Below are 13,087 nucleotides of genomic sequence, written 5' to 3'. Positions count from 1 at the left end.
TTTTTTTTTTTAGTTTCCAATTTGTAAAAATTGGCAGTTATGCAAATGTTACCAATTTTTTAAAATAATTTCTCAACTTCTGTGCATACTGTAATCCTATCTGAATGTCTTCGTTTAATTAAACTTGAGGGCAATGCTACATGAGCATGTAACATGGTGTCTTACATGCTGGAATATAACACCAATGTATTTCTATGCAGTAGTCTATAAGAGTATTTTGAATGTCATTTTGGACAACATTCACTTTGTCATGTACAGGTAGAATGTTACCATGTAACATACTGCCTGCACATTTCAACACATTTCTGGAACCAGAAATGATACCAAAAACGTTTAAGTAGACAGAATTTTGTTTTTCTGTACACTTATTTATTTTGTACTTCATCTATATATTTTATGCAATAAAATAAAAATACATAAAACTGTAAAGTATAGAGTCACTATTTTTTAAACTACCTAAACAAAGCTATGGCTTCAAAATTATATGAAGTCAGGAGAAATGTATTGCCCTTTTGTGTGTGTGTTTTTTTTTTAACCAGCAGGTTTTAAACTGCCTATTTAATGCAATGGTTATATAGCCCACCACAGCCAGATCCAAAATTGAAACTGGACACCCAACTAATGCCAATACATGGCATAACAGCAACGAATTCTTTTTTTAGGACTAATATTTGATCATACACTGACCTTCCTTGAGCACATTAAATAGTTGAGAAACAACTAACTTTGCTGTCACAAAGACCACAAAGCATAATATGTATTTGCTGAAGTTTCAGCAAGAATTATTATAAAAACACTTAACAGTATGTCCTCTGTGATAGTGTACAGTATTCACTTCACCACTTTTCACTCATTTTGAAAGGTCTGGGTTCAAATCACATCAGAGACTGAGGAGTTTCTAAAGACCTCATAAACTGAGGCTATGATCAGCTTGATTTCAGCCAGATAGTAGGGTTTTCTCCTGTGAACTGTTTTTGGGGTTCCTGGAACTCAACAACATACAATCATACAGACATAATACAAAATGGTGCAATATGGTACTACACTAAATTGGCGATGCATCAAAAATCAAAATGCTAACAATTACTTCTCAGTGAGTTACCCTGGTTTTGCACTACTTTCGAACAAATGACTAATCTACCATTTATTTAAGTTTTGCAAAAATAACTATTTTAGCCAGCTTGTCCATAATTAATTAATTAGTAAGGGTGACACAAATAAAATAATTCTGGCTGTTAATAAATGACAAGCCTTGTAAACAAGATGCTGTTTATTGTTAATTAATAACAATTGTAACAAAACTATAATGACTGTTGCAAGTTACTGGAAACAACCTCCAAACAGACATTTGGAGGATTAAATAGATTGAGAAACATCTTTTGGAGGACGTTTCTCAATCTATAAAGATTAAGCAAAAAAAAAATAATAATAAAAAAAATAAACATCAAATTTAACAAATAATAAGAAGACCTGTCTTATTTGTGTCACTATTGTTAATTAATTTTAATTCTCTGTAAAAGAAAACAAAAAAAATATTTAAATATAACAGTGAACAATGGATCAACAAATTCAGGGATTTCAATATTCTGTTCCTTACTGTGGAGACTACTGAAAACAGGTGTTTTCAGTAGTCTCCACAGGTTGTGTTCTTTCTGTTCAGAAAGAATGAACCTGAAATAATACTGAAGTGACTGGAATCAAATGTGATTTCACATTGTTGATAAGTAATATAAGCAAATCACTAATTATTGGATTTATTTACTTAACAAAATAAATAAAACAAAGCACAGAACTTTTATTAGCATTAGCATTAGTAGAGGCATATGATGCAAGAAAGCAAGCTTATGCAGCATCAGCCAGAAAAAAAAAAACTTCTGCTTCACCCCTTCGTTCGTTCAAAATACCTGTCCAGCTGAGCCTTAAATTTATTTAGGCTATCAACTTCCAAAACAAGGGATGGAAGTCTGTTCCACCAACCAACTACCCATTGGCTAAAGGCAAATTTCCGCACATCTATCCTACATCTGTCTTTTCTCAATTTGAATTTATGCCCTCTCAGGTGATTATTCTGAGCAAGAGGAAGAATCCCATCAGCATTGAGCATGCTCAAACCATTCAAGGCTTTATACACCTCTATCAGATCACCTCGCCGGTGCCTAGTCTCCAGACACTGTAATCTGCAAAACTTGACCCTTTCTTCGTAAGAGCAACTGTTTGTTCAATTCACTAACCTTGTTGCCCTTCTCTGTACTCGTTCCAGCAGCTCTACATCCTTCTTGAAATGAGGCCTCCAGACCTGTATACAGTACTGAAGGTGTGGCCTGACCATTCCCTTTATACAAGGGAATAATCACCTCCTTATCCCTGCTAGAAAAATTCCTGTATATAATTGATAAGACACCATGAGCTACTCTTGCAGCCCATCTGCACTGCTCAGAGAACTTCATATCTGCCTGTACAATTAACCCCAGGTCCTTTTCATTCTCTACCACTGTCAGTGTAGTACCACAGAATTGATACGTTGCTCTGGGGTTACTGTTTCCAATATGTAGTACTTTACATTTGTCAAGGTTAAACTTCATTTGCCATCTCTCAGCCCATCTGCTCAACCTTTCCAGATCCTGTTACAGCAGTATAGCGTCAGTAGTGTCCTTAACAACCCTGCCAACTTTTGTATCGTCTGCAAACTTGGAGATTAAGCTTGATCATCAATATTATTTATAATCAATCAATATTATCAATATTATTTATAAATACAGAAAACAATAATGTACCCAACACTGAACCCTGAGGAACTCCACTAATAACATTAGTCCCCGATGAGCAGTGTCCATTGATTACCACTCTCTGTCTTCTCCCCCTCAACCACCCCTTTATCCATAGCAGCAATTTGCCTCCAATGCCACACTGCTCCAATTTGTGCAGCAGTCTTCCATGTGCAACAGTATCAAAAGCCTTTCTTAGATCCAAGTATATAATATCAAAGTTATTCCCTGCATCCAGTTCTTTTGTGACTGCATCACAGTATCCAATCAAATTGGTCAGGCAAGACTCTCCCTTAACAAAACCATGCTGTGTCCGAGCTATAACTGAAGTCTTGTCTAGATGATTCTGCAGTGCTTCTTTAGCCAATGCTTCCATTAATTTTCCTGGAACAGAGGTTAAACTCACAGGTCTATAATTACTTATGTCAGCCTTTGATCCTCCTTTGTGAATTGGGGTTACATTTGCACATCTCCAGTCTATGGGTACCTCCCCTGAGTCCAAGGAAGCTCTCATAATTATAGCTAAGCGTTTACTTACTTCCTTTGCTGCCTCCTTTAACATAACTGGATAGATCCCATCCACTCCAGGTGCCTTTCTTGTGTTTATCTTCAACAATTTCTCCTCCACTTTACTCTCAGTTATTACAAGATTATCTAGCTTACTGCTAGAATTTACTTCACCTCTGGCATTCCCCTTCCTGAATAACTCCTCATGTGTGAATGTCGATGCAAAATATTCATTTAGTTTGTTAGCTACCTGAGCAGGATCATCAACAGTTGAACCATCGATATCAAGTGTACCAATCTGATTCATCCCCTTCCTTCTAGAGTTTACATAAGTAAAGAACTCTTTGCTGTTTTTCTTTGCATCCCTTGCCAAAGATTTCTCATAATCTGCCTTCGCCTGCCTAACCTCCTTTGTAACTTGGTTACAGATCAACTTATATCTATCATAGGCTTCTGTGTCACGTGCTAATTTATATGTATCCCATGCATTTTTCTTCTCTGCCATATGTCTCATTAGTTCATCTGACATCCATTTAGACCTAAACCTTGAACAATATTTCTAAGTTGGTATGTAAAGCCTAGTAGCTTCCAAGATAAGTTCTTTGAATGCTTCCCATTTTGAATTTGCTGTTGGTAACATCATCAGTTGGTCCCACTGTATAGAATTTAAATACTGTCTCAGACCATAGTAATCGCCTTTACGAAAGCAATAACCCTTCCCTTTACCCCTAATGGTAGTTACCTCTTTGAGTAAATCCCACTTCAGCACACTGTGATCACTGCCACCTAGTGGTTCCTCTATCTGCAGATTCTTAATGCATGAAGAATCACTACTGATAATCAAATCAAGAGTATTACTCCCTCTAGTTGCCTCCCTAACATACTAATTTAGAAAACAATCATCCAATAAATCCACAAAAGCCTTGCTAGTGTGTAAGTGACCAACCCACAAATTCCAGTCAATATCTGGGAAATTAAAATCCCCCATTATAAGACTCTCTGATTTACTGGCCCACTCTATTTCCCTGTAGAGTTTCTTATTATACTCATCAGAGTCATTAGGCCTACAGCACACTCCTACTCTAAATTTTGATTTCCCAATACTTATGTCACACCAAACTGACTCTACACTGCGATGTCGACTGGCTTCACTTCCTTAGATTTTATGTGTTTCTTAACTAAAAGCATAACCCCTCCTCCCTTTATGGTTATAAATAAGTCTGGAAATTAAATGTTTCCTTACCTGCACTTTACATATCTTTTCTTTGGCTTTTTATAGTAACCTTTAACAATACCTTCTCCTCCCCAAATGCCTTCATCAGCTTGTTTAGGATATATTAAAGGAATAGGAACATTAACTGTTCTTTTCCTAAATTATATAAAAAAAAAAAACAATTTTAGTTAACTTTTCTACATACTATTTAAAACACATTGAGAAAAAAAAAAATTACAAAAACAAAATATCAAAAGGATGGTCATGTTCCATCCTTTTCTAGGCTACGTAAACTGAAATTTGCATAACCAAATATTAATTGCATGGAAATGAAAAAAATATATTTCTTAGAAAAATTTAATAACAATAAGGAAGATCAGAAGCAATGTAAGTGTGGACAAAGCCATTATCTGAATAGTCTACCCATATCTTCACTTATGCTTCCTGTTCCTGTGAAGCATAGCAGTTGCAGAATGTTTAAGTTTTTATAAAAACTTAACTACTTGTTACTTGTTGTTATGAATTATGGTATATCGGATATCCAGATATAGTTCTTATAATATTTTTGGTGATATGATTTATTTTTTTAATATTCCTGTTGCGTGTGTGTGTGTATTTGGCAGATCAGCACATTGTGCAGACTGAAAAAAAAAACAGAATTCACTGAGAATGGGGGAACTACTCTCTCCCACATCAGATCAGCTATGTTTAATTCAAAATATCAAACATGACATCATTATAAGCTTCTGAAGCAACCACTTAGGTTATGAAAAATAAATTAAATAGGATAAATCTTCATCCCTAACTCACTTGAAATTGAAGAGGCCAGAGATACCGGATTTGATAGATGAGTAAAGAAATTCAGTTCAACCGGTAAGAACAGTAACTAAGTTTAATGATAAACAGTAACTAAGATTAAGTAACAAGAGCTTCTGAGATTTAATACATAAAATACAGGTTACCCCCCGCTTAACACTGATAATTCGTTCCGGAAAAACAGAGCGCTAAGCAAGCGCCACACTCCCATAAGGTAACATATGTATTTGTGAGTTGCGATCGGTGCCATAGATATTTCTTAATCAGTAATAAACGGTAGTGAAAAGATGCACAAATGTCGGTCAAAATATTTAATATTCAAATATTTGTACATATAAAATATTCTGCATTACATACGTATATAATTATGTGGTAACTACTTACGTATCAAAATTAAACTTAAAATTCCAATTAAAATCATGAATTTAATTGATTTAATTTAATTGATGAATTTAATCACAAAAAATTGTCGATTTTGGGCTGTACTTTGGTCCTCTTCCTGGTAAACTTTCAAATACCCCACAGCGTAACAAAACCAACAATAAAGTCAACTGATCCTTCGCCGCTTTTAAACGTGTCATGTTTTTTTTCTTCTTTCAATATGGAAATTCTTTTAGGCATTCGTTTCCAAAAAAGTCCTGCTTCGTCTATGTTAAAAAGCTGAGAAGTATAGTACATAATAACATTTTTCAATAATTTTAACAAGTTCTTTTTTGAAAGTTTCAGCTCCTTGATCTGCACTTGTGGCTTCTCCCTGGATCTATTCAACCAGCCCTTACTAGTTTTAAATGGTTCCACTTTTTTTTTTCTTTTTTTTTTTTTTAATAATATTGAACTTAACTGAATTCTGGATTAGATATTATCTTCAATAAAATTAGTTAAAGTCTCTCCATTTCAATCCTAATAGCAGGTCTAGCCCTAGTTGCTTGCAGTGGTGGTTGTTGTTGTTGTTATTTGGTTTTTAGGAGCATTAGCAACTAAGGCCATATTGCTCCGAGGATATGCGGTGGTCATTCCCTGACCTTTCCGCATCCTCCGTATTTGGTGGTGACAGGCTTGAACACTGGTCTAATCAAGAAGCATGTGCTACGCACTGCTGCTCCTTCCCACCTGGCTACGGAGGTGCCAGTAGTGGCGGAATTGGTCAACCACCTCGATATCACATCTGGGATTGAGGTTGTGTTGCATCGACCAATAATGCTCTGCAACTGCATAGGCGTGCAAAGTCAGCTAATCGAATGGCACTTTCATGTTCAGAGAGTCAGTTCTGGAGCCTTCTGCAAGTTTCCCCCAGATAACATAGCAGCTGCCACAATCACGGCATGTGATGCAATATATCGTTGTTGTTATTTGGTTTTTAGGAGCATTAGCAACTGAGGCCATATTGCTCTGGGATATGCGGTGGTCATTCCCTGACCGTTCCACAGTCTGTATTTGGTGGTCACGGGGTCGAACCCCGGTCTAATCAAGAAGCATGTGCTACACACTGCTGTTTCTGCCCACAGGGCTACGGAGGCACCTGCAGTATATCGTACCACTGTGTGGGAGGGGGGCAGGTGTCTTGACTATCAAGACAAGACATCACAATCCTCCACCGGGAAGTTGCAGGCCACTTTATCCGCATAAGATCTTAAAAATGCGATCTGAAGTGCCCAGATAATATGGGATGTATGTGTTAAATCAGTGCTTCTCAAACTTTTTTGGATCACTGCCCCCCCCCTAAAAAAAGCCCTCTCCAGGGCTTTTTTTAGCCCACCAATATAAAGTGAAGCTAAATAACTGAAATGAATATTCGTCTGTTTGCCTCCAAAAACGTAAATGCAACCCTGCATGTATGTGTGTGAATTATAAAGAAAACTATTTACTGCACTTTATTCCTTCTTTGTAAAAAATTACAACTACATAAATAAAGTCAGTTATAGTCACTTAAATTAAGTCATAAAATTAAAGTTAATTACATAAATAAAGTCATGATATTAATGGAAATAGTTTACATTTTAATATTTAATGTGATTAGCATTAGCATAGGCATTTGATGCAAGAAAGCAAGCTTATGCAGCATCAGCCAAAAAAAAAAGTAACATAAATAAATAAAAATAACCACTTCCACTTCACCCCTCTGTTCGTTCGAAATACCTGTCCAGCTGAGCCTTAAACTTATTTAGGCTATCAACTTCCACGACAAGGGATGGAAGTCTGTTCCACCTACCAACCACCCGCTGGCTAAAGGCAAATTTCCGCACATCTATCCTACATCTGTCTTTCCTCAATTTGAATTTATGCCCTCTCAGGTGATTATTCTGAGCAAGAGGAAGAATCCCATCAGCATTGAGCATGCTCAAACCATTCAAGGCTTTGTACACCTCTATCAGATCACCTCGCTGGTGCCTAGTTTCCAGACACTGTAATTCGCAAAACTTAAGCCTTTCTTCGTAAGAGCACCCCTTTGTCCCATTCACCAATCTAGTTGCCCTTCTCTGTACTCGTTCCAGCAGCCCTACATCCTTCTTGAAATGAGGCCTCCAGGCCTGTATACAGTACTCTAGGTGTGGCCTGACCATTGCCTTATACAAGGGAATAATCACCTCCTTATCCCTGCTAGAAAAATTCCTATATATCATTGACAATACACCATGAGCTACTCTTGCAGCCTGTCTGCACTGCTCAGAGAACTTCATATCTGCCTGCACAACCACCCCCAGGTCCCTTTCATTCTCTACCACTGTCAGTGTAGTACCACAGAGTTGATACGTTGCTCTGGGGTTGCTGTTTCCCATATGTAGTACTTTACATTTGTCAATGTTAAACTTCATTTGCCACCTCGAAGCCCATCTGCTCAACCTTTCCAAATCCTGTTGCAGCAGCATAGTGTCAGTAGTGTCCTTGACAACCCTGCCAACCTTCGTATCGTCTGCAAACTTGGACATTAAGCCTGATATACCATCATCAATATCATTTATAAATACAGAAAACAATAAAGGACCCAATACTGAACCCTGAGGGACTCCACTAATAACATTAGTCCACGATGAGCAGTGTCCATTGATTACCACTCTCTGTCTTCTCCCCCTCAACCACCCCTTTATCCATAGCAGCAATTTGCCTCCAATGCCACACTGCTCCAATTTGTGCAGCAGTCTTCCATGTGCAACAGTATCAAAAGCCTTTCTAAGATCCAAGTATATAATATCAAAGTTATTCCCTGCATCCAGTTCTTTTGTGACTGCATCATAGTATCCAATCAAATTGGTCAGGCAAGACTTCCCCTTAACAAAACCATGCTGTGTCCTAGCTATAACTGAAGTCTTGTCTAGATGATCCTGCAGTGCTTCTTTAACCAGTGCCTCCATTAATTTTTCAGGAACAGAAGTTAAACTCACAGGTCTATAATTACTTGTGTCAGCCTTTGATCCCCCTTTGTGAATTGGGGTCACATTTGCACATCTCCAGTCCATGGGTACCTCCCCTGAGTCCAAGGAAGCTCTCATAATTATGGCTAAGGGTTTGCTTACTTCCTTTGCTGCCTCCTTTAATATAACAGGATAGATCCCATCCACCCCAGGTGCCTTTCTTGGGTTTATCTTCAACAATTTCTCCTCCACTTTGCTCTCAGTTATTACAAGATTCTCTAGCTTACTGCTAGAGTTGAATACACCTCTGGCATTCCCCTCGCTGAATAACTCCTCATGTGTGAATGTTGATGCAAAATATTCATTTAGTTTGTTAGCTACCTGAGCAGGGTCATCAACAGTTGACCCATCGATCTCAAGTGGACCAATCTGATTCATCCCCTTCCTTCTAGAGTTTACATAAGTAAAGAACTCTTTGCTGTTTTTCTTCGCATCCCTTGCCAAGGATCTCTCGTAATCTGCCTTCGCCTGCCTAACCTCCTTTGTAACTTGGTTACAGATCAACTTGTATCTATCATAGGCTTCTGTGTCACGTGTTAATTTGTATGTATCCCATGCATTTTTCTTTTCTGCCATATGCCTCATCAGTTCATCTGACATCCATTTAAGCCGAAACCTTGAACAATATTTCTTAGTTGGTATGTAAAGCCTAGTAGCTTCCAAGATAAGTTCTTTGACTGCTTCCCATTTTGAATTTGCTGTTGGCAATATCATCAGTTGATCCCACTGTATAGAATTTAAATCCTGTCTCAGTCCATTGTAGTCGCCTTTACGAAAGCAATACCCCTTCCCTTTACCCCAATGGTAGTTACCTCTTTGAGTTACTCCCACTTCAGCACACTGTGGTCACTGCCACCAAGTGGTTCATTTATCTGCAGATTCTTAATGCATGAAGAATCACTACTGATAATCAAATCAAGAGTATTACTCCCTCTAGTTGCCTCCCGAACATGCTGATGTAGAAAACAATCATCCAATAAATCCACAAAAGCCTTGCTACTGTGTGAGTGACCAGCCCCCAAATTCCAGTCAATATCTAGGAAATTAAAATCCCCCATTATAAGACTCTCTGATTTACTGCCCCACTCTATTTCTCCGAACAGTTTCTTATTATACTCATCAGAGTCATTAGGCCTATAGCACACTCCTACTCTCAATTTTGATCTCCCAATGCTTATGTCACACCAAACTGACTCGACACTGCACTGTCCAGCGATTTCGACTGGCTTCACTTCCTTGGATTTTATGTGTTTTTTAACTAATAGCATAACCCCTCCTCCCTTCCTATCCTGTCTATCCTTTCTGTAGACATTGTACTCCCCAAATTCCAGTTCTGCATTCCTTATATCTGTGTGACACCACGTCTTTGAAATCCCCACAATATCTGCCTTTGATGTTTTGAGCAATACCTCAAATTCATCAAATTTATTTACTAAACTCCTAGCATTGGTGTACACACAAGTATACATGCACCTGTTCTTTTTCTTAGCTACCCTAACACAACCCATGTGTTTACTTGTACCCCAATGATTCCCAGCAGTCTCTGAAATATCCTGCATCTTATTTTCCAGGCTGCGGCTCATTCCAATAGAAGCAGTGCAAGAATCACTTTCACCTCTGCCAGTGGCTACTGTTAATCTATTAGTCCTTGTATCCCCCCAATCTAGCAGTTTTCCGACCCACCTAACACTGCCTCGATAGCATCAGCTATGATGGATGAGCTTGGTGGAGATTTATTAGCTTATCAATATTAGGTTTAATATCTGTAAGTAGAAGTCGTAAATCGCCACATTTAACAACATCCAGACAATTCCTTTGTTTTGTCAGCAACTGAGATACAGCACTGAAACCGGTTTTGACTAGATATGATGTTGGAAAAGAAATAAGTCATTTTTTTACAATTCCCCACAATGCAGGATAATGGTCAGGGATTTTCTTTTGTAACCAAATTCCTGATATGAATTTTGAAATTTTGGCTTCAGTTCAACTTCATTTTGTAACTCGAACAATTCTTCTTCTACAAAACGTTCACCATCGTCATTATTTAAAAAAGGATTTATAACCCAATCTGGAATTTTCAAATTAAGGAGATCTTTGAACCTTTCCTGCATATCTCTCTGTAACATTTCTAGATGATTACAAAAAGTTAGAGTTTCATCAGCTATTTTTTTCTTTTTTCTCTATTTCCAACAGATTTAGAAATTGATACAATTCGCTTCGTCCTACATTGTGCATAAAAAGCTTTAATTTTGAAATAAATGCTGAAATTTGAGTTTTTGCCTTAATAAGAGTTACATCTTGTACTTGTAAATGTAAGTTCATTGAGTTGAATCTAGTAAATAAACCTGCAAGATAAGCAATATCAGTTTTCATTTTCTTGAGGTCATTACTAAGGTCGTTCCTATCTTCAAAAAACTCGACAACAGTATCAAAGAGTTCATAAAATCTGTTGAGACAGTTACCTTTTGACAGCCACCGAACCTCGGAGTGAAGTAGCAATTGTTCAAAATCTTCACTGTTTTGATCACAAAGCTTTCGAAATATACGATCATTCAAAGAATGCTTTAATTTTGTTTATAGCAGTAATAACAGTTTGTAGAAAATTGTGCAGTTGATTACCAAGTTTTTTCGCAACTAAATGCTGACGGTGAATGACACAATGAACAGTAATAATATTTGGCACAGCATTTTTTAAATAAGCCGTTGTTGTTGTTGTTGTTGTTGATGCTTGGGTTTTATTGCCGCATTAGCGACTAAGGCTATAATGCCCCAAAACCTGGTCATAAAAAGTAAAATTTTCAGTGGCCTAACGAATTAGGTCAACAAGTCAAAGTATAAAAACAAGTATAAACGGTAAAAGACAAATATCAGTAAACAAGTAACATTAACGAAGTAGATTTTTTTAAATATGAGTAAAATGGTTTACTGATTTCAAAAAGCTAAAAATAGCAGACACATGGTCATTGTTGGATAAAACCTGACTGAGTGTATACGGTTCAGTCAGATGGTTAAAAGCGGTAAAACAGATATTGCTAAAATCTGGACAGTCAACTAAAATGTGCCTAATTGATAAAATTGTGCCACAGGACTCACACATAGGAGGGTCATCAGCCCTCAGCAAAAACGAATGAGTCAAATGACTATGTCCTATGCGGATCCGGGCAAGAACAACTTCCTCCATACGATTCCTGAGCAGACTAGACTGCCACGGTTCAATTACAGGCTTTATACGATATAATTTATTCATAGTCTGTCTATTCCACAAATCTTGCCATTGGGAGTGTATCTTCTCGTGTATTATTTGCCTGTAGTCTGTATAGGAGACTGACAGGCAGCGGTTATTATTGGGAATTGCTGATTTGGCTGCGGTGTCAGCCAAATCATTTCTCCTAATCCCAACGTGGCTAGGAATCCAGCAGAAGCGGATATCATATTCACGTTCACAGAGGAAGTGAATCTTCTGCTGAATGCTAGACAGAACTGGATGAGAATTATATCTCACAGTTATTAAAGCCTGTAACACGCTGAGAGAGTCGGAATATAAAATGAACCGTTGGTATTGGCATTCACTAATGTGATCCAAGACTAACTCTATAGCATGCAGCTCTGCAGTAAATATGCTGCATTCAGAGGAAATCTGCTCCGATGTAGTGCTGTCTGTAAAGACAGCAGCAGATCCCACATATGATTCCGACTTCGAACCGTCAGTGTAAACTGGCGCGAAGTCAGAATGTTCAGCTCGGTGTGCTGAATGAAGCTGCAGGTAGACAGATGATGGAGTGTCCGACTTTCCCAAATTTCTAAGGGACAAATCACATGTTGGAACATGAGCATGCCAGGGTGGAAGGGGTTGCTTTGGTGTTTGGGCAACCTTATCTACCTTGATATTAAGTTCTTTGAGTAGCTCTTGGAGACGAATACCAAAAGGATGATTGGCAGTCTTACAGGTGTTGTACAAATTTTCCCATCGTGGCTCAAAAACTAATGGCCACATAGGATGGTCTGTCAGGGATTTCAGTTTTAAAGCATACTTCAGAGACAACTGCTTACGTCGAAGCGATAACAGCGGTTCATTTGCTTCGACATATAAGCTCTGGACAGGAGATGTTCGATATGCTCCAATAGCGGTACGGAGAGCCAGATGATGGACAGGATCCAGCCAATGAAGTACACTGTCTCTGGCCGAATTGTATACCAGGGACCCGTAATCTGGACCATACAAGTGCACAGTAGATGCATAGTAGGGGGCATCGATCCGCACCCCAAGATGTAGAGGAAAGACAGTGCAGAATATTCAGCCCACTTGTGCACTTCGTGCGGAGTTGACGGATGTGATCCAGAAAGGTCAGCTTTTTATCAAATACGAGTTCCAAGAA

General features: G+C 38.0%; 1 protein-coding gene across 1 annotated transcript in view; it reads right to left on the bottom strand.

The window, feature by feature from the left end:
• Nucleotides 1-13,087, bottom strand: part of mRpL28 (mitochondrial ribosomal protein L28) — a 75,656-nt gene that overhangs the window by 43,221 nt on the left and 19,348 nt on the right. Inside the window, exon 3 of the mRNA XM_090370531.1 lies at nucleotides 4,516-4,641. Within this exon, the coding sequence (XP_090226657.1) occupies nucleotides 4,516-4,641 (126 nt within the window). The remainder of the gene's footprint in view (nucleotides 1-4,515; nucleotides 4,642-13,087) is intronic.

The sequence above is a fragment of the Mastigoproctus giganteus genome, chromosome 3 (assembly GCF_048544385.1).
Source record: "Mastigoproctus giganteus isolate SK-2022 chromosome 3, ASM4854438v1, whole genome shotgun sequence".
In the NCBI taxonomy this organism is placed as follows: domain Eukaryota; kingdom Metazoa; phylum Arthropoda; class Arachnida; order Uropygi; family Thelyphonidae; genus Mastigoproctus; species Mastigoproctus giganteus.
The sequence above is the reverse complement of the archived record's forward strand: the minus strand, read 5'-3'. Positions and strand labels throughout refer to the sequence as shown.